The following is a 23,822-nucleotide window of genomic DNA, read 5'->3' as shown; positions in this document are numbered from 1 at the left end:
TACCAAGGCTTGAAAAACCTTAAAACCATTTCCTTTGAGACCAATAAGTGGCCCTGAGTGTGCCGACGTCAAGAAAATACAAGATACCTCTTCCGGTCTTTGAAGCCTTGACCATGTCATCTCTCAAGCTTATATTATCATCATCATCATCATCATCATCATCATTTGCCTTCATCTCTTCCCTCCTCTCATAGTGCTGCATGTTTCACTGCAAATTCATTCAAGCAAACGCCAACGATGAAGAGTGCGCATCGCCCTTCCTTGATCGGAAAAGTTGAGCAGGGAAGGAATCTGAATGTGATTCTGTCAAATAGAATGGGTTGGCTTGTTCTCTGACAGGTCCCTGATGTCAAGGGTATTTTTTCATTTGATAGCAAAACCACTGGCAATGGATGATAGCAAATGACAAATTGTGTGTTTGTATTTAGCGGGGGCGGCACGGTGGTCGACTGGTTAGCACGTCCGCCTCACAGTTCAGAGGTCGTGGGTTCGATCCCGGCTCCGGCCTCCCTGTGTTTGCATGTTCTCCCCGTGCCTGCGTGGGTTTTCTCCGGGCACTCCGGTTTCCTCCCACATTCCAAAAACATGCATGGTAAGTTGATTGGATACTCTAAATTGCCCCTAGGTGTGATTGTGAGTGCGGATGTTTGTCTCTGTGTGCCCTGCGATTGGCTGGCAACCAGTTCAGGGTGTCCCCCGCCTACTGCCCAAAGACAGCTGGGATAGGCTCCAGCACGCCCCGCGACCCTTGTGAGGAGAAGCGGTACAGATAATGGATGGATGTATTTAGCGGCCGATACATGGCGATGATGTGGCCTTTTGTCCTCCCGCGAGTGCTTTGCAGCATCGGTCCGGCCTGCGCTCTGAACATCAGCACTGATCAGGACCACTATGTGTCCCGGCTGGCCTGCGAAGGCCTTGCAATCCCCCAGGAGGAGCCGGGCGATGTGGGTGGGGAGAGGGAAGGCTAAGTTGCTGCCTCCGCGACCCCACCCCGGATAAGCGGTCGACAAGGAATGAATCATTACGATCAGCATTTTGGCCATTAAAGTGCAGCCCCAACTCTTGTTTCCGTGTCAGGTGCCGAAACTTGTCACTGTCACCGGCATTTCTCTCCTCAACAATTGACTCGACAAGCCCAGATTCACAGCTAACCTTTATTTGCTACTCAACAGCTGTGCTGATATCAAATCCAAAGCTTTGCAATGCCGCCACCTTCTGGCGAGTGTTAGTCAGTACAGCTCTCCACCCTTGAAAAAACGCTTGGATCCCAGTTGACCAAAACGTCTGTGGCAGTTCAAGAAGATAACGAGGTCCAACGAGGTTGGAACCCGGGAGTCACCATCCGCTCCAAGACAAGCGCTTTCCAAAGATTGGAGGCGGACCAGCGATCCGGACAAATCTGTGGCCACCTTTCAGCTCCCAAGTATAACTATCAAAGTGTTGATGTTTAGTGTCTACAAGTTAACTTTTAAACCGCTTTGGTCTCACCTTTGATCAGACAAGCTGAAGAACAAGTTCAAGCCCTCATTCCATTAGAAAAAGAAAGGGGAAAAAAATAAAAAAATAAAATCAGAAGCACTCACCGCAAATGGGTCTGGCAATCAAAGCGGGAGGAAGTAAACCTGCCGAGGGCCACGTTGCACCAGATTGGCAAGACGGACGGGACGGGCTGCTTCCGAGACGTGACCTCCTTCAACCAAGAGTGCAGGCGTGCGGGGGGGGGAGGCGAGCGCCGAGCCGTCCAGCAACCTTTGCACCCCAGGGTGGGGCCCAGCCGCTGCCAACACCAGAAACAAGCAATCAAAAGGTTTCCAGGCCATCGTTACTTTATTCCCTCAAGGACAATTTGCTTTTCATCCAGACAAAAATTACAAACGTAGGACTGTGAGACGGACTTCTGTCTGGGAAAGAATAAAAATACAATTTCATCTTCATAAGGTGATGCCTTTTTTTGTCTCACACAAATATCATATTCTGATTGCACCAAATCATTATGTGAGCTGCTCATATTATATTTTAACATTGAATTACAGAAACTTAGCCTTTATTCTCTGGGTCCAGATTTTGAATAGTAAAAAGACACAAATTCAGTCATTACAAATGTCAACTGGTATTAAACACGTAACTCATATCACGATACACTTCTCAGCCATATCGTCCAGCCCTGCGTACCTACGGTTTTCATTTTTTTATGAATACGTTTTGTCTTTCGGAGATTCGACGGATTGCGGATAGGTCTGGACATAAAACGACCGCGATGGAGTGAGTAAGGGGCATTGCTGGATGGTTGTTTTCGGGAAAGCACTCTTGACTCTCCGGCGTCAGCTAGCATCGACTAACTCAATGGACCAACGAGGAAACACCTTCGCTGCTGCTAGTAATGCCCAAAGTGAACATTACGAGTGTTTACTGGCGAATAAATGTAATCGTATGTGCTAAGGTGAGTGCCAAATGATTGCTGGCCTGGCTCACCTTGTTTTACTGTCCAGTCGCGCGGAGGCTTGGCTAGCGGCTAGCGGCTAGCGGCTACGAGCGACACAACGTCAGCGCGGCGCCCGAAGGCAAGGCGGCATGTGGCCCCGCGGTGCTGGAGCGGGCGGTGGAACCGAACGACAGCGGGGCGGGAGAGAGGCGCCCCGTCGGCGCATCCTGTCGGCGACCAACGGACCGAGCGAGCGAACATCGCCGTCGAACGGCCAGTTAACCCGAGGTTCGTCCTCGGCCCGCCGCCATCTTGGCCGTGTGAGAGTGACACTGCCGCTGACTCCGCCCGACGACGTGCTCGTGGCACGTCAGCCCTGCGTGTCGTGCACGAGCACGTGCTGCTTCTGGAACCAACACGAAAAAAGGAAAAAGTTGTGATTTTCCAAAGTAATGCGCGTCTTTTTGTGAAAATCTTATCTCTAATAATAATATCCCCCCTGAATAAAATTGTTTTGCGCTCGACCTTTTCAAAAAAGTTGTAATAAAAGGTAATTAAAAAACTGTCAAAATTTTCCCCAAGAGATAACAAAAACCAAAAAAAAAACCTTACAAAGAACAGTATCGTATTTTGTTGGGAGATACTATTATAATACTTATTAAGGCCATGGTCAGGAGGAAAAGGTGAATCACAAAGTTGTATTTCCTTGATTTCAAGTCCTCATTTTATGAAAATTTCGTCAGTAATGAATGAGGCAAAGAAAACACACACATTAGTAAACACTAGGAGCCTCCCAGCGCCTCCTCAGCTGTCCCGAGGGGGATGAAGGAAGACACTCCCGGAGGAGACGAAGATGATGTTGTGTTGTCGTCCATAGTGACGAAAGCCTCTCGCACGCGCACACGTCCAGGAGACTTGAAGCGACCATGAATGGAGGTTCTGGTGGCCCGGCCTCTGCGTGGCTCAGGTGGCGACAGAGGTCCAAGGTGGCCCACGAGACAGACGGCGGAGTCCGCGAGCGCCTCGGCAGAGACGGGCTGGATCTCCGGGAGGCCGCCACAAAGTCGTGAGTAGACTAACAGCGACAACACTTTTTCAACCTCAGCGCGCGGTCTTCAGGTCACTCTTACTGCAATACTCGCTGGACAAAACTGGAATCGTTTCATGAAAACTGTTACGATCATGTCTTCAGAATTCTAAGCCAAAACCAGTCTGAGCAAATCAAATGAAAATTTGACAGTGCTCAACAGGGGCGTTACCAGGGGGAACATGGGTGGGCAGTGCCCACCCATGGACACGCTCAGCCCACCCAAAGAAAACTGGATGTAGTTCTGATGGCAGAACCCAAAAAAAAAAAAAAAAAAAGACATTGTCACCTGCATGCCCATACTGTTCAGTTATGGGTGTCTTCTAAGTCAAATAAAATCAAATCGACTTTTATTTGTTTAGCTCAAATACAACAAGTTATCTCAATTAAGGAGGAAACGAAACACGTTTTAAGATGTAATAGCCCTATTTCGACCTACTTGAGCATTGTAGCACTTTTTTGCCCCCCCCAGGTAAGACTAATGCCCACCCACACCTGGCATCCTGGGAACACCACTGGTGCTCAACCAAGGGAGCACAATGTGAGCAAAAGTCAATAATACACCCAAACAAAAGGGATGGCGCCACAGCGGGACTAAGGGGCGCTATAGCCCCGTCAGAAACCGGTGTAGCACCAGTTAAGCCCCTCCAGCATTGTATGTCATCTTCTAAAATACACTCCATGTGTACATTATTTTCTCAGCACCCCTCTGTATCAGTCAAAACCCAGCTTCAGCCCCAGGAGAGCAAAACAAAAAAACAAAAACAAAAACACAATGTCAGTCTGACCTCAACACATCAGAATCTGAAGAGTAATAAACCAAGGTGTAACACAAGAAAATAAATAAGTATAACAACAGAAGAGCAACAAAACATGATGAAGGAATCACTTGTATGGGGAATACAGAAGATAAAATAATTGAGGCAAAGAAGTAAATGGACTATTACACCAACAGAACGTAAACCACATCAGTTTAGACAATGGTCGAAAAGTAACATGACAAAGAAATAGAGATTACACAAGAAAAGAAAGCCTACGAATACAAGAAATCAAGGAACCGTAATGACTTTTGCGTGAGGAAGAAGGAAGCGGGAACTAGCGGAAAACCCCCCCAAAACAACACATGATCGAACTCGGGCAAACAAGTGGGAACAATATTCGGCCAACTAACTCCCATCTCTCTTGTGATTAGGAACCTCACGGCTAGCGACATTCGTCCTCCACGTTTGTATCAATCCGACGATGCGCCCGCCGATGAGGACAAGGGCGTCCTGTCTTTCACGCCGATGTCACCTCTGATGATGCGGGCGGGCTTTGTGACACTCGCGGCCAATCGGGCAAAACGTAGGGCGAGGCTACGACGCCTCGACGACGCCCCGAGCTGACGCCATGGATCTAGACCGTGAATGGGAGCGCATCCCGGGGGAGGTGGAGGCCCTGCGGCAGGAGAACCAAACCCTGAAGCAGCACATCGTCCTCCTGGAATTGCGCCACGTTTCCGAGCTGAGCGGCAAAGACGCCCTGCTAGCCAAAGTCCTGTGGAGGCGGCGGGCTCGAACCCGGGCCTACGTGGACACCCTGCACCAGCTCACCCTGCGCGAGATGCAGCTCAAGGAGAGCGAGGAATGCTGGAGGAAGCGCTGCGACGCCCTGGAGCTGGGCCATCGACGCCGGTTGAGCGACTCGGAGGAGACCTGGAGGAAGAGGCTGGGGCAGCTGGAGACGGAGCTGCTCGTGGAGAGAAGGCGGAACCAGACGACGGGTCGCCGACGGGACAACGAGCTGCGGATTCAGGCCAAGGACGAGAAAGAGACGGCAGAGGGGAGGACACGGGAGCGGTTGCCACCCGAGGAGTGGCTGACAGAGACGGAGAGCGAGGCCACCGAGGCCAAGAAGCAGAAGAGCAAAAACAACAACAAGGGGAAACGATGGCAGAGAAAGAAGAAAAAGAGCAGGACGCAGGACTGAAAACACCACCAACCGGCTATCTGACGTTATCCGTTGCGCACAGTCCGCCGGACTGACTCCTATTTCGAGAGCATATGTTGTCAGTATACAGAGTTTCTATTGCAGATGGTGTTATTTGTTGGGAATTTTGTAGACATGATTCATAAGAGTCCACGCATCTACATCACTAAGAATGGATTTAGTCCATCCATCCGTGATCTGAACCGCTCAATAGTCATTCATTCAAATGAATGATAATTTCAGGTTCTTTTCAAATGCAAACCAATTAAATAGTTGAAATGTTCACTCGAAAATGATTTTAAAATTGAGATTGAAACAAAAATGGGAACGTCAGCGCGTGGCTTCCGCCGAGGCCTCGGATCGCGACGGCTGTTGCCGTGGCTTTGGTATGCCGTAGGCTAGGGGTCTCTGACGTGTCGCCCGTGGGCACCGGGTAGCCCTTGAGAACCACCAGTAGCCCGCAGGCCTCTTCTAAGAATATTTCACCCGTGATGGGACATTGTGACTTTCTAGGAACGTGATGATTTGAAGATTCATTCAAATAAAGTATTGCATACTGGTAGCTATCGGTTTCAGAGTTACTGTGAGGAATCAATTGCATTGATCAATGTGAGGAGTTGATGACTGAGTTGTATCAAACTGGGACCCCTTTGCGCTAATCAGTACCCAACGAGTAGCTCTCCCTTTTTAGAAAGTTGGTGACCCCAGACGTAGGCTACGCTTTGCCCCGTCCGCACCGAGAAGAAAACAAGTTGAGAAGCTAGGTTATAAACCCAGAGTAGAAATGTGAGGAAGTCAAAGTTATTTCACGGAAATTGGTGCTTGTTTCTTCCCAGATGGGCAAGTCGGGTGGTGGACCCGGCCGAGCACTTCTATTATGTTTGGCTGCAGCTCATGGTTCCGCCTGTGGTCTACAACTGGGTAGTCATCATCCTCAGGTACGCGCCATCAAAAATCCAAATGACTTTGGAACAGAGAGCGGCGCCGCTGTGTGGACGTGCTCCGAGCAGGTGTCACTTTCGAGTGACTTTCTGCTTGCAAATTGTCATTCCGCCGGCCGAGCGTATCTTCGAGGACCCCGCCTGGCTCCGTCGGACAGGCATGAGCAGTCTCCCAAAACTGTGTGCGTGTGTGTGTGTGCGCGCGTTTGCGGTGACAGGACGTGCTTCCCCTCCATTGCCCTGGGCTACCTGGCCGTGTGGCTGGCCCTGGACTTAGCATCCGATCTGATGTACGCCGCCGACATGATGGTCGCCTTGCGTTCGGGTACGCCTGTCCGCGCATTTTTGCTTCTTCAGCTGTGTCGCCTTGCAGGATGATGGATCTGGCCCAACAGTTTTTCTGTGCATCACGGGAGCTTGATATCATCCTCCTGTGCTTGTTTGTATTATAATGATTGATAAAGCAGCCCGCTTCCAAGTCTGTACGATACCGGCAGGTTAGAGTGCCACCCTTGCAAGGTATCAGAATATTTGTTGTACACAAAGTCATGTTTTCACGGCAACGTCTGCAACTGTGTCTCAAACCGCGCGCTATCACCGGCTGGTCTTCAATTGAAGCCTGACTCCTCAATCTGGAGACTCCTTTAAGATGCAAGGTGGTTTTTTTTCTTACGCTCGCCCTGCGTGTATGTGATGTTCTTCTGCCCGTATATAATGGTACCTTCACAATGACCTGAATCATTTCATTTTTCTCCGGAGCATGCCCTAGTGTCGACTAGCTGATAGCGTTTCCAAAAATCGAACGGAATGCTCCGGCAACCAGAAATAGTTGGGTGGCCTTCACTTTTGCCAGAAGTCTTGCTCTGTCTGCGGCATAAACCCCGTCGGTTAATTACAGCTTGATTGATTGGTTGGTTGGTTGGTTTTGAACCATTTCCAGGTTACCTGGAGCAGGGTGTCCTGATTCAAGATCTGGGTCGTCTGAAGGATCGCTACCTTCACTCCAGGCGTTTCTTCCGGGACCTGGCGTCCCTGCTGCCGACCGACTTGTTCTACCTGGTTTTCGGCATCCAGGCGGCCACGGTGAGGATCAACCGTCTGCTTCGCACACCGAGACTCAACGAGGCGCTGGACCGCATGGAGACCAGGACCTCGTATCCCAACACTTTCCGCATCACCAAACTGATGATCTACATATTTGTGTTGATCCACTGGAACGCCTGCCTCTATTTCGCGCTGTCCGACTACATCGGCTTCGGGAGCGACGGCTGGGTTTACCCCAATATATCTGACCCGGTGTTCGCGTCCACTCGCCGCCAGTACTTCTACTGCTTCTGGTTCTCGGCCCAGATCTTCACCACTGTTGGAGACACGCCGCTGCCCCGTCAGGAAGAGGCCTTCCTGTTCATGATAGCTGACCTGCTCATCGCCGTGCTGGTGTTCGCGTCCATCGTGGGAAACGTGGGCAACGTCATCACCAGCCTGAGGGACCGCGACAACGTCTTTTTTCCCAATCACGAGCTGGTAAGACTGCTAGAGGGCAGAGGAAGTCACATACAGTGGTACCATGACTTCTAAGTGGCCCAACTTAAGATCGGACTTTTTTTTGCTTTGACTTGCAAGCAAAACGTTGAGATACAAACACTGTGGCGGGCAGCAAACGTAATGCAACTCTACTGATGACAAGTAGCAGTTTGGCAGGTAGTATACAAGGTTGGTTTAAAGTTTCTTTTTTGTTTTCCAGACAAAACTTTCTTCCGGTACGGTACAGAAAACAATCTCTCACCTTGCTGATGGTTTTGGGCCGTCGCCTCAGCCATAGAGACCTCTAGAAAAAAGAAACTTTAAAGCCGTCTTAGAAAGAAAGCCACAGCACTAGGTGGTATCGAATTCCTCAAAAAAGGCGTGGACTGTTTTGTTTCGACTCCCACTTGAAGTTGACAGTTCAATCACACCTTGTGTATTTCAAACAAGCACAAAACTGCCTCTGGAACATCTGCTAGCTTAATGCTAACGATGCAAAACCAATAGCATCGTTAGATGACCAGCGTGCAACGAGAGAGCAACAGCAGTGCGACAGGCCCAATTGTAGCACTTAATTTGGCTAGAAATGATTTACAACTACATCTTTATTCATCGATCTTTGCCAACGATGTCGTCCATGGTGACAGGCAGAGCAATTCAATGCTGGACCTGGCTTTTCCATCGATGGCGCTTGCTTTGGTGTGTTTTTAGGTGAAGGCCTACCTGCGCAGCCACCACATCGGCAAGGAGCTGCGTCAGCGCATTGACAACTGGTACCAGCACCTGCACATCAACAAGAAAATCATGCGCGAGAACGAGATTCTGCAGCAGTTACCGCTTCACCTCAGGACTGAGATCGCAGTCAGCGTGCACTTGCCGACCCTCTCCAAGGTCACCATCTTCCAGAGCTGTGAGAAAAGTCTCTTGGAGGAGCTGGTGCTCAAGCTAACGCCGCAGGTCAGCCATAGGGCGGTTGTGGCGTGGCGTGGCGTGGCGTGGCGTGTGCACGGGCAGCTGGTGGCTGGGATCTTACTCCAAGTCAAGTCGACTTCATTGGTTTGGTCACAAACGTGTTCCAAAGCCCACAGCTGGCAAAGATCAATGTCATCCCCTGGTTTAAAAAAGAAACATCCACGCAAGGGGGGAAAAAAAATAATAATAATAACATGCCGATGCCAATTGAGAAACACCTATCGCATGATATGGCGTCGTGCGATGTTAAAGTAGCATCAGAGTCCAGTTCATGAAATAAAGCGTCGGGGAAGCGGTTCTTCACAATACCTGATCCAGTCAGTTGACGCAGAGTCCTCCACAGCAGCTCCTGCGGGGAAGTGGTCCCCCTCAGATCTTGTCCCAGTTGATGGGTGCAAGATCCCAACAGCAAAAGCTTCAATTCCATCATTGCCTGCCACCGAGCCAAGTCCCCCAACAGGAGCGGGGAGAGGAGAAGTGGCAGTAAAACAGGCCATAATCGAGGTGTCGGGGGGTAAGGCAGGGCAAGAGGCAAATTGCATACTAGGTGCGGTTTAACTCAAAGTTAAAGGAGAACTTCGATCCTCCTTCACTTTGCATCAGCTGCACGTGAATGAAGAAACGCTAAGGAAAGCTGCGGTTTATTTGATTTTTTTTTTTTTGCACCGTCACACACGGCGGACTCAGTCGGCTTCCATGCTCATCACGTGCCATCCTGCCGACAACGCCGATACGTCGAGGATAAACACAGTCAAAAATCGACATAGACGGGTCGTGGGTAGCGAACTGCTCTCTTTACTCAAGACGCACTCAGGACAGAACCGTTCCAGGAAGCTCCCTGCGACTCTTGGATTCATGGCGACACTCTAGCCACGAGTTCCGGCTACAATACTAACACAGTAACAGACGCGGGAAGAACAGAGCAGTTCAGTTGGGGACGTGGACGTTGATGTTACAGGTGGCCACGATACGACGCCGTGTCAGTGTCGTAGGTGTTGGTATTGTGTGTTTTGACGACAGCAGGTGACGATGTTGCAGGAGTCGGCATTACACATGGTGTTGCGTGCGTGGTGCAGGTGTTCAGTCCGGGGGAGTACGTGTGCCGGAAGGGCGACGTGGGCCACGAGATGTACATCATCAAAGAAGGAAAGCTGGCCGTGGTGGCAGACGACGGCATCACCGAGTTTGCCGTGCTCACCGAAGGAAACTTCTTTGGAGAAATCAGCATTCTTAACATCAAAGGTCAGTGGCTTTGTACTCTCCGACTCGCTGGCAACCTCCTTTTCAATCGCAATGCTCACACGCTAGGCAACAAGTCTGGCAATCGGCGCACCGCCAACATCCGAAGCATCGGCTACTCCGACCTGTTCAGCCTGACCAAAGAGGACCTGACGGACGTACTGTCAGAGTATCCGGCGGCCAAGCGCCACCTGGAGGAGAAGGGCCGCCAGATCCTCACCAAGATGGGCATGCTGGATGACGGCGGGGCGGCAGCCGGGGGCGGCGCCCAGCAGGTGGAGACCAAGCTGGGCGGGCTGGAGAGCATCCTGGAGGCCCTGCAAACCAAACTGGCGCGCCTCATGGCCGAGGCCGAGTCCAGTAACCGCAAGATGGAGGCACGCGTGGCTCTCCTGGAGTGGGAGCTGGAGGCCCGCCGCAGTCATCCGGCAGAGGGGGCCGCCGCGCAGGGAGAGCGCCGCGGGGACGGCGTCGGCAAGGAGGCCCCGAACGAGCGACAGGGGGCCGAAGGCGAGGAGGGCCAAGGGGAACGCCGAGTAGGCGGCAAGCTGAACGAGGAGGGTGATGGCGAGAGCACCGAGGACCGCGCCCAAACCATGATGGCGGGTGACCAAAAGAATCAAACCGCGTGATCAGCTGACACTCATTTTTCAAAGCGTAAATAAAGCGGGGCCGAGTTGAGTTGGTTTTGACATTTATTTCGTAACCCTTTCGATATTATCCACACATTTACGACGTGTAATAATTCATATGGACATTTTTAAACGACATCCAAATTGATCGGGGGTATTGGGTTTGACATTTTGCCATTCTCCCAAAAAAAAAAAAAAAGCATGCTCGCATGCACACAAAATATAGGTGTTCCACTGATATTACGGTTAAAGGCAGCACAAATTAGGCCTGGTATCGATCCTAATATGTTCATACGGAGTGGTACGAGTCGGCCACATCTCCTCGTTTGAGTAAGGTCGGGCCAGGCAGGAGCATCTTGCAGGCCTGAAGTGCGACAAGAAATCCGCCCTGGCGTTCTCTTTGAACAAGTGACTGACGTGGAGTAAACACACCAGTGGCCGGACTGAAAGACAGCACGAGAGCAGGCCCGCCCCAAAGACAAGATCAAGAGATCCGCCGCATCCGACAGGAGCCCGGGCGGAGGCGGGGCAGGCTGCCAAGGCGGACATGCGGCGCCACAACCAGGTAAGCGGGAACATTCCGAGCAAATATGGATTAGAGGGCCCAGATCTCCAGATGATAACAACCGGGCCGAGATCCTGCGGGACTTCCAGATCCGGACGGACAAACTGACGATAGCCGTCCTGCATGCTTCATCGACCCACGCGGTACCGGTCCGCCCCTCGTCGGCGACAGCCAATCGGCGTCGAGAACCTCATTTTCACCTCGCGCGCAGCCGGCGTACGAGCGGACTCGCCGTCAAACCAAGAAAAAATATCAAACAAAAACAACTGACACACGCGCCCGCGACCACGCCGCACGCGCACGCACGCACGCACTACAGGTTAATGCGGAAGTCAACTCAAACATCTTTTTTTCAAGAATATGTTCCCAGCTAGGGCGGCACAGTGGAGGACTGGTTAGCACCTCCGCCTCACAGTTCAGAGGTCGTGGGTTTCGATCCCGCCTCCGGCCTCCCTGTGTGGAGTTTGCAAGGTCCCGCCCCCGTGCCTGCGTGGGTTTTCTCCGGGTACTCCGGTTTCCTCCCATATTCCAAAAACATGCATGGTAAGTTAAGTTGAGTGGACTCTCTAAATTGCCCCGAGGTGCGATTGTGAGTGTGGATGTTTATTTGTCTATGTGTGCCCTGCGATTGGCTGGCAACCGATTCGGGGTCTCCCCCGCCTACTGCCCGAAGACAGCTGGGATAGGCTGCGGCACGCCCCGCGACCCTTGTGAGGATAAGCTGAATCGATAATGGATGGATGGATGTTCCCAGCAGGCCCACTAGTTGAAACTTGAAACACTAGTTGAATTTTGTGGAATATCAGTTAAGCAACAAAATGCACTCGTTTTTAGCCATCTCCTGGGGCGGCCATTTTGTCACTTCTGTCGACTGAAAATGACATCACAGTTGCTCAGGTAAGGACCAATGCCAACTCACCTATTTTCTGAAGCTGAGCCATGACTGGTTGTTATCTGAGACCTGAGCAACTGTGATGTCATTTTCAGTACGCGGCTGAGCCGTTTTCTGAATCTGAGCCGCGATTGGTCGTCGTGAGCAGTTGCGATGTCATTTTCAGTCGACAGACGACAAAATGGCTGCCCCCGGAGATGGCTAAAAACGAGCCGATCAACACTTATTCCACAAACGCAATATTGATCAGAATGCCCCGTTTCAACTCGTGGGCTTGCTTAGAACCTATTCTTGAAAAAAATATGACTTCTGCTTTAAAGCCCTGATATACCAAACCGACGTCGGAGGTCGTGAAGCGTTGTGGCGTCTTTAAGCGCCGTCTGGTTGGTGTAGTGACCACCGTCGTAGTGTCATAACCCGTCTCTAAGCGTCTTGGGGGCGCAAATCAGCGCTTGGAGCACCAACGGGATGCGACAAATGCGGATAAACAGTGAGCAGGCCTTCGCTGCCTTCATCTTCTTACAAGCACAAGAGCGAGGCTTGACAATGCAAGAATTTCACAATAGCGTGTCAAGAACGTGAGGGTTTACTTGGAGTGGGAGTTCATCGTGAGCCAAGCATAGAGCCGAATGCATTGTTTCCGTTGTTATAATCCGCCCCCGGCCAACAGCTTTCCAGTTGGATTTTTCTAACAGTGAGAAATGGTGACTACTGCCGCCGATGGTATGGAAGGGTATTACATCTTATGCATGCGCAGAAGCTACTTTAATGGTCAGCGTCGCTGTCTGTCCTTGCCGCGTATCCCTCCAGCGCGACGTGCCGGCCGGACGCCACGGGGTGTAAGCGTCTGTCACTGTTGGCCAGCGTCTTTTTGGTGCATCAGGGCCTTTAGGTCCGTTCTCGACACCGTTTGGCTGACTCGGACCGACTGGGACCGCATGGGTCGTTGAAATATGCAGGACGGGAACTCGGCAACTCGGGGACGATGCCCAGCTCTGTCAAGTAGCCGACCTCGTGCGCGATTCAGCCCAGATGAGCTCAACAAATGTCCACAAAGCATTTGCACATTTCACAATGCCAACTTTTAATCATGAACGATATTGCTGATTTGACAAGACTGCATCTTGATGTCATCACAAGTCAAGTCCGCTGCTAAGGCTGGTGACATCATCATCGTCGTCGTCAAGACTAGTGCACGTATAAGTCCTCATGTCACTGTGTGTGTGTGTGTTTATGCATGTGGTTGTTTGCGCATCTGTCCCTTTATGTGTTAGTAGAAGACTGAAACTAAGTTGTTCAGGACAACACAAAGAAACCTTGACCATTTCAAAGAACAACAAATAATCATTCTAACGCTAACACTAAGTCCACACAGCTACAACATCATTTAAAAAAAACATACATGTATGTATATATACACAGGGGTACAGTGGGGGGGGGGCTGGGAATAGTGAAAGTCTCGGATAATGGAGGCCAAGCAGAAGAAACGCATTGAAAAAAACGAAAACAACCGCCATTAAGTGCAACAACAAAAAAACCTGTTGTCACTCTCAAGCACAACATCCACTGTGTGCTAATGGAGGAAGCGAATTGTTTCAATTAGCATTGTCTCACCGCTAATCTTCAAATGTGCTGATTCGCACACTTTTTTACTTGCCCAAATGCCGGTGGCTAGTTCTCGTGTTAGCCTGTGACGGACTCGCATCTCTAAAAAGGAGCCACTTGTGTTCCTAGACGGGAGCTAACGACGCTAACTTGACCTGAGAGTGTTGGTACGCTACGTGCGAGCCTGTCCGGTTTAGGAGGAGCGGGAAGTGGTCCGACGTGCTTCAGGAGTTGCCATTCCAAAAGTCCCGGAAACTGATTGGACGACGGCCTGATGACATCACAGCCGGACGCAGCGCCCACGGAGAAATCTTGGGGCTGAACAGGAAGAACTTCCCAACTGATGCGAGCCCATCCGCACCTGCACAGATTTCAGCGCTTATGTCAGCATCCAGAGAAGCGGCGCGGGGCTCGCCTCATTTCCCCAAATGAGGCTCACTCCCGTGAGCCTTGCTCCTCCGTTTGCGGAAATTTCATTCGATGGAGACGCTGAGCCAAGGCGACCGAGCATTACTGTCGGCGCAAACCGGTTGCGGGTTCCAGCGGGCGGAAGTGACGTCAAGTCAACTCGGATTACCGCCGCTCCGCTTCGGGCCGTCGTGATTGCTCTATTCCAAGCCTGTTCACGCTCCATTTGGAGCGACTGGCAAATACCTAGCAAGTATTGACATTTGGTCTGGCCGAGTATGGCCAGAGAGGAAAAAAAAAATAAAAATGACAATTCTTTTGAAATCACAATCAATCGACAGGATTAGTCATTGATTGCTACAAAAAAGGAATGGAAATAACCACAATGCTGGTTGCTGGTGCTGGTGCTGTGTGGGCGTCAGCCTCTTCAAGGCAGCGCGCTACGGCGCGTACGTGCACGCCGCTAGCCACTCAAGCTGCTTTGTCATTACAGGTTCCACAATGGCCCGGCGAGATTTCGGCCGTTGTGCCAAAAGAAATACATAATCATACATTGTATGTACCTAACGTGAACCGTGAAAAGCTCAAGATAGCAGCGTAGCGTAGCGTAGCGTAGCCTCGCCTCGTCTCGCCCCGCCCCGCCCCGCCCCGCAACGCCTTGCCCCGCCCCGCGGTGCTAATCCAGAAGCAGTGTCCCCAATGTCCGCGAGCGCAATGTTGCAGGGGAGCGCCATACCTGCTGCTGTTGTGGTCGGTCTTGCTTCAATAGGGCGCAAAGAGGGCAGAGCCCTGGCTGGCTCTGATTGGTCCAGGCGCAGAAGAGGAGGAGGAGGAGGAGCCAGGCAGCGGCGTGGACGAATCAGAGGACGTGGTCACCTCCTAACAGGAAAGAGAGTGTTTGGTTCCACAGCAACCAGAAGCGATGTTAACATCAGAGGCTCCTTTTTTGTTTGATGTTAGCGCTACTGTTGGTTGACGCGAGTCCATGGTGCTAGCTAAGGGCAGCTTGCGTCATATACGGACGAGGCTCGTGTTTGCATGAGCTCAAAATGCGAAAATGAGCAACCTCCGCGGGAGCATGTCATGCTAATAACAGCAGCCGCTGGGTGCGAAGTTCCCACATTTCCGATGAAGGCTCGCGATGGCCCGATGCTAAGCCTAGCGTCGAGGGTTTGCCATCGAGAACAAGAACATCGAGACACTGACCATACGTTGGCTTTTGTTGAATTTGGGCTTGCTCGGCTTCCCTGCCATGCGGTCTTTGTGCTTCCTGCTGGAGATGTGCTGCAACAACAAAAGCCGCAAGTCGCATGATGCTACTTAGCAATAGGCTAACACGATGAGCATTCCGTCACCTGCTTGAGCTGAATCTCAGAGTTGACGTGGATGTTGCAGGTTTCGCACTGGAAGCTTTTGTTCTGAAGAAGGGAACCCTTTGAAGGCGGAGCGGCGGGAGCGGCGGGCGCGGCCGGAGCGGCCGGACCCGACTTGGCCTTCGCGCCGGCTCGCGGCGACGCTTTGACGGAACCGCTACGAGCGTCCGACATGGCTTTGTGCTTGGTGCCTGCGAGCAAAGACGAGTGCGTGGAGGCACCGTGTCGGCGGGCACGACTGCTCCCGTCCGTGTCCCCCGACAACCCTTTCGCTCTCTGGCAAAAGCCCCTTGGCAAAAGGCGTTGCCCACCCTTGACTGGCGGTACGGGGGCCGCGTGATCCGATAGCATTGCCGTTTGCATCTATCTAGCCATCCATCCATCTATCTATCTATATGCACAGCACAGGCCCAAAGTTTGGAGGCAGCTTCTCATTCAATGCCTTTTCGGGACCGCTTGCATTTTTTGCAGACTCTCCCTGAAGGCATGAAAACTGCGAGCCGCGTTATGTACGGAACAAAAGAAAAGGCCAAAGACGGCAAAACGAAGCCAACGGCGCGCCCACGTGAGCGGCTGACCTGAATTGTGGGCCTCCAGCTGCACCGCGGAGTTGACCGACACTTTGCAGAGCGAACAGTAGAGCAGCTTCTTGGCCTGCTCCGCATCCCACTCGCCGGTGGGCGGGGCCCGCTGGCTGCCGGAGGAGGCTGCTTCTGCGATGACGGAAAAGGGCATCGTGCTCAGCGACGGGACACGCGCAACGGAAACCAGGACGATAGCTGCGATAGGAATCACGGAGAGCAAATTCATAGGGAAGGGGGAGAAAAGTCTAATGTCTGAAAAATGACTTAGGAACAAGTGAAAGGATGGAAAACGGGTGAGATCAGCGAGTCGATGAGTGGGTGTGAACAAAATGTGCACAATTGAAAAATCAAACCGTGCCATTGAAACTCAAATGCCAATGAGTGAAACTATAATGAAGACAGCTAACGAGAATAGGTCAAATTTAGGGGAGTGACATCATAGAAATGATGAAATAAGTAAAAAAACAACAACAAAAAACAAGGGGAAAGAACAAGAAAGGAAAACTCTTTCCGGATACATTTGACTTGACTTGCGATCGGACGAGCAAGCTTGCGGGCCGCGTAAGCGACGGGCCGCGACCCCTCCCCTCGTCCGCGCGCAACGGGCCGCGACCCCGTCCCCTCGATTGAGGGCCTTTTTGCGCAAATTGCACTTCAAAGGCTACGTTTGAAACTCGAGCTTCGGCTGAAATTCAAACAAGTGAATGCAGAGGAATTAAGGAAAGGAAAACTAGCGACGCGCGGCACCCTAAGGCGCTCTTACGATCCTTCGCTTTTCTCCAAACTGGACGGCGTGCCTCGCGCGTGGATCAATGTGGCCTTTCATTCAAATTCCTTCCCATGACGTTTGCGTTGTCATGCTCGCGCGCACCTGGTCACTAGCGGGCGTCTACGTTTTTGTCCTCACAACTACGACTGCTTCCCGCTTTGGCGTCTTCCAATCACGGGAAACGGAGTCCTACTCGCTGAGCCTTCTCGGCCGCGCGCGCTTCCTACCGACAGTGGCCGATCACCTTGGGTTCTTGCCCCCCAATAGACCCGTTCGTTGATGTTGCAGCGAGTAATACGGTGCGCCAAGTGCTCCGTAAAATAGGGTAAGTGAAACAGCAAGAAGTCAAATATTGAGTAGTGAGCCGACAAGAGGAAGAGGACGAGACGTGGGTCCAAGTCAACCTGTGTTGCGAGCGCTGTCGCCGGAGCCGCCGTCTTTGGCGGGCGTGTTGACTGACAGCTTGTTGAGCTCGTCCTTGCTCTGCTGCATCTTCAGCTTTTTGGCGTGGCGGCTGCCCCGGTAGTGCGCCTGCGCCTGAGACTAGGAGCGCACGCACACACACACGACGGCCGCCGTCAAGAACAACGCCGGGTTTCTCTCGACAGCAAAAGGGGCGCGGCCTCACTCACGTCCGAGTTGAAGTTGATCTGGCAGACGCCGCACTTGACCGGCTGCTTCCGCCTTCTCCTCACGTTGGCCACGTCGGCGCCGCGGCGGCCGCCGAAGGTGTGCTTGATCACTGCCTTCTGCACCGGGTCCATCTGCGACCGTGCGCACACGCAAAACTTCAAAGCGCTAGCCACTTCCGTTAGCATCTAGAACTCACTCAAAAAACCAATCCTCAATGACATCACGCAGACGCTAGCCGCTAAAGTTAGCATTATTGACTCAAACCAAAAAGAAAAGATCCACTAAGCATTAGGGCTGAAGCTATCCAATATTTTCGGATTCCGATAGCCTACTGAAAATTCGAACCCTGGTCTCTTGAATAATTGGGTGTTTGGATAAAAAATAGTTGGGTTTTTTTGTTTGGTTGAAGATACAATTGAAAAAAACCCCAAACATTTCCACTTAAAAAAATGAACAGTCAACTGGTTTTCATTGGTCTATGACCTTTTTATACTTCAACTCTGTATAGAAGCACCGCATTTTCCTCTCTAGAAACGTTAGTGAGAATTTCGATCAATCTCTCCCCCAACAGTAACGATTTTGTCAGCTAAAACAACACACTTAGGTAAGTCCGATTAATTGCAAAGTGGTCAGTCGGAAAGGCAACCGTGTCAGGCCGTCAGCTTCAAAGTGTGCGGAGTCATTCATTTCCGTCTATTAACTTGAGCGCTGCTAGCGCTAAACGCTGGCTGGCAACGCGCAGTACAACGTCAGGGTAATTAAGTCGTTTTATCTAGCTCCCTCAATTGGTGATTAAACATTATTTCAGGACAACGTCGTGTTTCTGTCATCGTTAGAAGACGGGTCAAGTTTGCAGTTATGCTCGACACGTCGCTGAGATCAACTTCAAAATAAAGGTTTACCAAGGCGTTGACGTCCATACATTATTTGGTCAGGTAAGGTTTTATTTTCAAGTAGGCCTTCTTACCGGGTTGGCGTCGCGTTACTGTCATGTATAGCATGAACACTTGTTGCTGCGGTTAGCTTGACTTCTTCTTCCTGACATTGTACATGTAAACAAGCGGGTATTTTTTGAACTGAGGTACTCCAATTACTCCAGGACCAGTTTCAGCCCTACTAAGCATTGTGAGCTAATGCACGGAAACTAAATGCTAATGTTAGCATCGTTAACTGATACGTACAAAAACTAGCCGCTAGTATTAGCGTTGATAACTGGTACTAAAACCCGCTAACGTTAGTGTCAACTGGCATAAAAACTAGCCGAACGGACATTAGTACTGTTAATAGGCATTTACTAAAACTAGCTGCTAACATTAACATCGTTAGCCGCTCGTGTTAACGTTGTTGAAAAGTAGCCACTGATGTTAGTGTCAGTGACTGCTAAATGAAAACTAGCCGCTAATGTTCGTATCGCGAACTGAGAAATACGACAACTAATCGCGTGTGTTTGTTAGTGTCATTAAGTGACACACATGAAAAATAGCCGCCAACATGAGCATTTTTAACTGACCCACACAAAAACTAGCCACTAACATTAGCATTGTTAAGTGACACTTCAGAAAACTAGCCGCTAATGTTAGCACGGTGGAGTCCCAATCTCCAATGTGGACGCACTGTGTTGAAACTTGGGAAAAGAGGAGGTGCAAGTGGAGCAGCAGTGTTGCTGTTGACGGGAAAAGGCAGGAAAGGTTTCATCATGATCCCGCCTTGTCCTCCGGCGGCACCTAGCAGTCCTGGGAGGGCGGCGGCCAACGTCGTGCACATGTTTCCTGACAAACACAAACAAAGCAGAGTCCTTCTTAGCCTCAATTGTCATTTCTTGAGCTAAATCAACTTTTACCTTCTTTTTGCTCTAATTCTTGTTGTAATGGAGTTTTGAATATTAGAGGGTTTTGTCATAATCGAGTTTTCCAATTTTGTAAATCTTTTTTGGACTCCTTTTTAAGATGTCATAGTATCCAAATGTCACGATACGATTTCACGATACGAACCCCACCATACATGAATAATTATCCCGATATTGTGGTGAGGTTTGCGATGTATGAAAAGTTCACAATGCTGTATAAAAGCTCACAACATTGTATATAAAAATGAAAAGAGCTCTTGAAAAGAAATTCGAAAAAAACATCACAATATTCCGTTTTTGTACATAATAACAGCCTTCACAAAGAACTAGGCTTGGCCCGTCATGGGCTCCTCTTGGCGATTAGCGTGGCTCACCTATGTAGATGGCGTCAAGTTAAACTGCACTAATAAACGAACCACCAGAGAGGGTGGTGGAACTGCACAAATGCAAAACAACTTTGGGCTTTTCAAACAGATTTGCTGCTGTTAATTTCGTGACATGACGATGGCCATCTATTGTGGCAATTTGTGATATTGCTGATATATTGACAGCCCACTAAGTACCCAAAAAGCTTGTATGTTCTGCTCTCAATGTATTTTTTGAACTAACCTTACTTCTATTTCATCCCTTCGGACCGCCGGGGGGCGGTGCTTAAAGCACTGAACGTTCCCTTCGCACAGTTTGAGTATGCATGCCAAATTAGTCACCAGTGCCCTCGGGCTCGCGTTGCCAACGTCATGTGTCCAAAATATAGTTTCACTTTCAACCGATCTGATCGACTATATTGGGTAAGACGATATTTTGCACATTTTCTTCTTTTTTGTTCATGAACCTAATATTTATATACAGTATATTGCACAGATGTGAGCAATGACATCTGTAGCCAACGCTTGTGATGCCATACCGGAAGGTTGCAATGAATTGTGGGTAATATGCAGGGGTGCACATCATTTTTTTTTCATGCGGTACTCGCATGAGTACCAGGAGACTGTCTTTGGTACTCACTAGTGGCCCAACAGATCACATAAGTCACGGTTCGGATCGGTCACGGATTTTGAGTCATGGATCGGATCGAAAAAATAAATAAATAAAAAGCTACATAGAACTTTGTCTTCGTTTATTTTATAAAACGCCTTTGCCCATTAAAAAAAAAAGTAAAAAAATAAACCAACTCCTAATGTCTAATATGGCCGTTTAGGATTAAGAACACAATTTAACGCAATTTTGTAAGTGGTGCAGTGTATACATTTCAAAGTATCCTGCCAGACATTTTGAGCTGAATGTTTTACCAATTATTAGACAAAAGTGTTGTTATAAATTAAATGAAGACAAAGTTTTATTTTTTTTTTTCATACTGAAAAAGACTTGAAGTGCAATTTAAGGAACCTTTCTTAAAACATGGACAGCACATTACAAAGTAATCTAGGTCCACCATATAGGAAAAGAAGTTTAAAAAGAAAAAGCAGCAGCTGTTGCAACTACCAGCTAATGATAACAGTTGCTAGCCACTAACGCCGGAGACTTGTGCCGCATCATAAAATGACTGCGTAATTAACCGGCGGTTTGTTCGTGTCCTAAATTAGCGACCGAATACGATTCCAATACAGCGTTGTGTCGGTGTTTGTAGCAAGCGTTAAAACTGCTGAATGCCGATACGTCGAAAACGGTAAGTTAAAGTTTGTTAAGGCTATTGCGTTGGCATTAATGACTCAATGTATCATTTGGTAAGCTTTATTTTGAAGGTAGCCTTTGTGGAGGCGGTGTGTTCGTTGAGTATGTTTGCAAAGCGCTCTTGTACATGCAACTTACGTGATCTTGAGGGTACATGTATTCAATTCCCTTTGCTGAATGCGGACTAATCTCGTTGCCTTATTGTGAACGCGCGCAGTTTTTTTTTTTCACCAACCATTCTGCGGATCGTGCCCATCCTGAACTGATGCTTGATTCTTACCAATCAAGGATGATTCGTTCAACTGCATCACTAGTGTGTACAGCTACGCAAATGACGTTACGCATCAGTGATTTCTGTTGCACATGCGTACCTGCGTACCAGTTACGTGCACCCCTGGTAATTTGCTTCGGCTGACGGGCCGTGGATGCGGCCGCAGCTTAAGTGAGGAACAAGGGCACAAAAGGCGTATGCCGGTGACAACATTCTCATCCGTTGCCAGGAGTGGTCAAAAAAGTTTGGTCGGCGTGCACAAGTTGCCCCATCGGCCAATCAACGCAAAGTATTATACTGAATGTCCCTCCTTGCCCGAACAGATCACATCGGAGCAGTCGCGGGCCCAATCGCCACACTTGCACCTTTATGCCCCTCAATTGCGAGTTGCCGTCGATACCGCCAATTTGTAGGGTGTCCCAATTCTCAGAATTGCCCTGCCACGCCGCGCCTTTTGTGCCACATCCACAAAACCTCAGCTGAAGCAAATTGCCCACATTTCATAGCGGATTTGACCAAAAAAGCGGAGAACTGCTGAAGTTCGTTGGAATTCCTGTGCTGAAAAAAGTATTTTCAACTCGAAATATTGCATTATTACGTCATTTAAAATGTGTGTGTATACTATTTTAATCGAGGTTTTGAAGGCACCTATGTATTTTGAAAGTCGCCTCTGTATTTTTAAAGTCACCTACGTAGACCAGGCAGGGGCCGCAAATAATGGAGCCATAGCTGTCACACGTGTTTTTACTTTGCTACTACTATACTGCAATTTTAAAATAATTCTAAGCAGCAAAAATGCCAAATCAACAACCGGTGTCGCCATGTTTGATGACGCAAATCCAAGCGTTTGGCGTACGTCAATAATAACAGTAACACGCACTGTCCTGATTCTCCAATTATGTACGCTTTTAGGGGCGGCATGGCTCAGTGGTATAGGATGGTCGTTTCCCAACCCAGACGTTGTGGATTCGATACCCGGCCCTCGTGACCACGTCACCAAGTGACCAAGTGTCGTTGAGCAACACACGAAGCGCTTTGAGTGCTTTCGAAGGTGGAAAGGCGCTATACTGTGGAGAACTCCTTTGAGCGAATGGCGGATCAATCCAGCTCCAGCCAGGTTACGGGACGCCACCTTTAGCAGGCAAGAAGACGTCTACGAAGTTTACGCAGTTTCATGACAGATTGACGTTTGCAGTACTCGGGCTGCGCGACGATGACGTGAGATAGGACAATATCCACCCCGCCCACCCAATAAAAAAAACAACAACAACAACAACACGAGTCGAAATCATTTGAAACAGGCTTTTCTTTTTCTATACTGTTCGATAGGAAGCGCCTTTTGATCCGTCCTTGACCCGGTGACGTTTTGCGCAAAGGTGCTCGAAAGAGATTCGACTTTGACGTAGGTCTCCTTCCAATGTCGGATTCTCCAAAGAAAGTACGCCGTCGGCCATAGCAGCGACTGCAAGCTCGAGTCTCTTGCAAGCGCGGTTGCTTCGTTGCAAGCACGGCGGCGCGGCGTTGGTGGCCAAAAACACTTCCATACATTTGCTCGAAAGTCAGCTTCTTACCTTCGTGTGCCGGGCAACAGCAAACAGCCTCCGTCTTGTTTTGGTTCCACGGCGCTCGCTGGACGCCGGGCTCTTTGGGAAAGCTGTTGTAGCGGCTCGGCCCGGTGCCGAGTGGCGCAGAGTAATGTTCGTTGTAATGCTGGTTGGGGTTTTCGCAGTAATTGGCGTTGTGGGGTTCGCTGTAATTGGCGTTGTGGGGTTCGCAGTAATTGGCGTTGTGGGGTTCGCTGTAATTGGCGTTGTGGGGTTCGCTGTAATTGGCGTTGTGGGGTTCGCCGTAATTGGCGTTCTGGGGTTCGCTGTAATGTTGGTTGTAATGCTCGCTACTCATCGTTCTCGGGAACTTGAAATTGTCTCTTCCGTTGTAGCTCCTCATTTCTCTGCCGTCATCGAAAGAGTTCCAACGTTTGCGTCCGTCCATTTTCCCGCTGTCGTGTGCAGAACAGGAAGAGAACGGACAAGTTTCTTGGCGAACGCGCGCGTGTTCGGAAGTACGTCACGGACAAGCGCCCCTCCCCCTTAGAGAAAAAAAAAAAAAAAAAAAGAAAAAAAAAAGCTACCTCGCGGCAGAGCTCAATAGAAAAAAACGCCCCTTACCGACTGGCAACGTAAAATGGCCGCCGGTGACTTTTTGGGTCAAATGCTTAATTGAACAAACTGCACATACAACAGCAGCAAATTCATAGAAGTCATGTCAAAATAGGGTCCTGCTGCAGAACGCGGTTCGAGCGTGGCTCAACCTCTAGGTTTGATTCCGCCCACGCAGATTCTAAGCGCCTTCTTTCAACGATTCCCATGGCGGTTTTAATGATGCTCCGTTTATGACGTCACGCCTACTTGTATCAC

At 49.9% G+C, this 23,822-nt stretch overlaps 3 protein-coding genes across 7 annotated transcripts in view; 1 reads left to right on the top strand and 2 right to left on the bottom strand.

The window, feature by feature from the left end:
• The window catches only part of fhip1b (FHF complex subunit HOOK interacting protein 1B), a 19,761-nt gene extending 16,945 nt beyond the window's left edge, over positions 1 to 2,816 (bottom strand). For all 3 annotated transcript variants that reach the window (XM_086050868.1, XM_086050867.1, XM_086050869.1), the window contains exons 1-2: positions 2,476 to 2,816; positions 1,587 to 1,780 (exon numbers count right to left, since the gene is read on the bottom strand). The gene's annotated coding sequence lies outside the window, so the exon portion shown is untranslated. The remainder of the gene's footprint in view (positions 1 to 1,586; positions 1,781 to 2,475) is intronic.
• Positions 2,817 to 3,208: 392 nt separating this feature from the next.
• Positions 3,209 to 10,837, top strand: cnga4 (cyclic nucleotide gated channel subunit alpha 4). 3 transcript variants are annotated; one of them, XM_086050872.1, is made up of 8 exons: positions 3,209 to 3,491; positions 6,317 to 6,418; positions 6,640 to 6,746; positions 7,362 to 7,504; positions 7,772 to 7,945; positions 8,657 to 8,902; positions 9,994 to 10,159; positions 10,226 to 10,837. In XM_086050872.1, the coding sequence occupies exons 1-8, from the start codon at positions 3,352 to 3,354 to the stop codon at positions 10,786 to 10,788; spliced, it is 1,641 nt and encodes a 546-aa protein (XP_085906998.1). In that variant the 5' UTR covers positions 3,209 to 3,351; the 3' UTR covers positions 10,789 to 10,837. The 3 variants fall into 3 exon arrangements, with proteins under 3 accessions (XP_085906998.1, XP_085906997.1, XP_085906996.1); XM_086050871.1 differs by having other exon boundaries at positions 7,362 to 7,945; positions 8,657 to 8,718; positions 8,794 to 8,902; XM_086050870.1 differs by having other exon boundaries at positions 7,362 to 7,945.
• Positions 10,838 to 13,304: 2,467 nt separating this feature from the next.
• LOC147136962 (zinc finger protein 385D-like) lies at positions 13,305 to 23,505 on the bottom strand. Its single transcript, XM_086051282.1, has 9 exons — positions 22,977 to 23,505; positions 19,232 to 19,386; positions 17,617 to 17,748; positions 17,389 to 17,527; positions 16,210 to 16,344; positions 15,614 to 15,822; positions 15,465 to 15,542; positions 14,995 to 15,137; positions 13,305 to 14,211 (listed from the first exon to the last, which is right to left on the bottom strand). The coding sequence occupies exons 1-8, from the start codon at positions 23,395 to 23,397 to the stop codon at positions 15,021 to 15,023; spliced, it is 1,386 nt and encodes a 461-aa protein (XP_085907408.1). The 5' UTR covers positions 23,398 to 23,505; the 3' UTR covers positions 13,305 to 14,211; positions 14,995 to 15,020.
• Between the last annotated feature and the right edge of the window lie 317 nt (positions 23,506 to 23,822).

Source organism: Filicampus tigris, chromosome 14 (assembly GCF_054856515.1).
Source record: "Filicampus tigris isolate MCC_2025a chromosome 14, RoL_Ftig_1.0, whole genome shotgun sequence".
Classification (NCBI taxonomy): domain Eukaryota; kingdom Metazoa; phylum Chordata; class Actinopteri; order Syngnathiformes; family Syngnathidae; genus Filicampus; species Filicampus tigris.
Note: the sequence above shows the minus strand (reverse complement) of the source record. Positions and strands in the feature narration are given on the sequence as shown.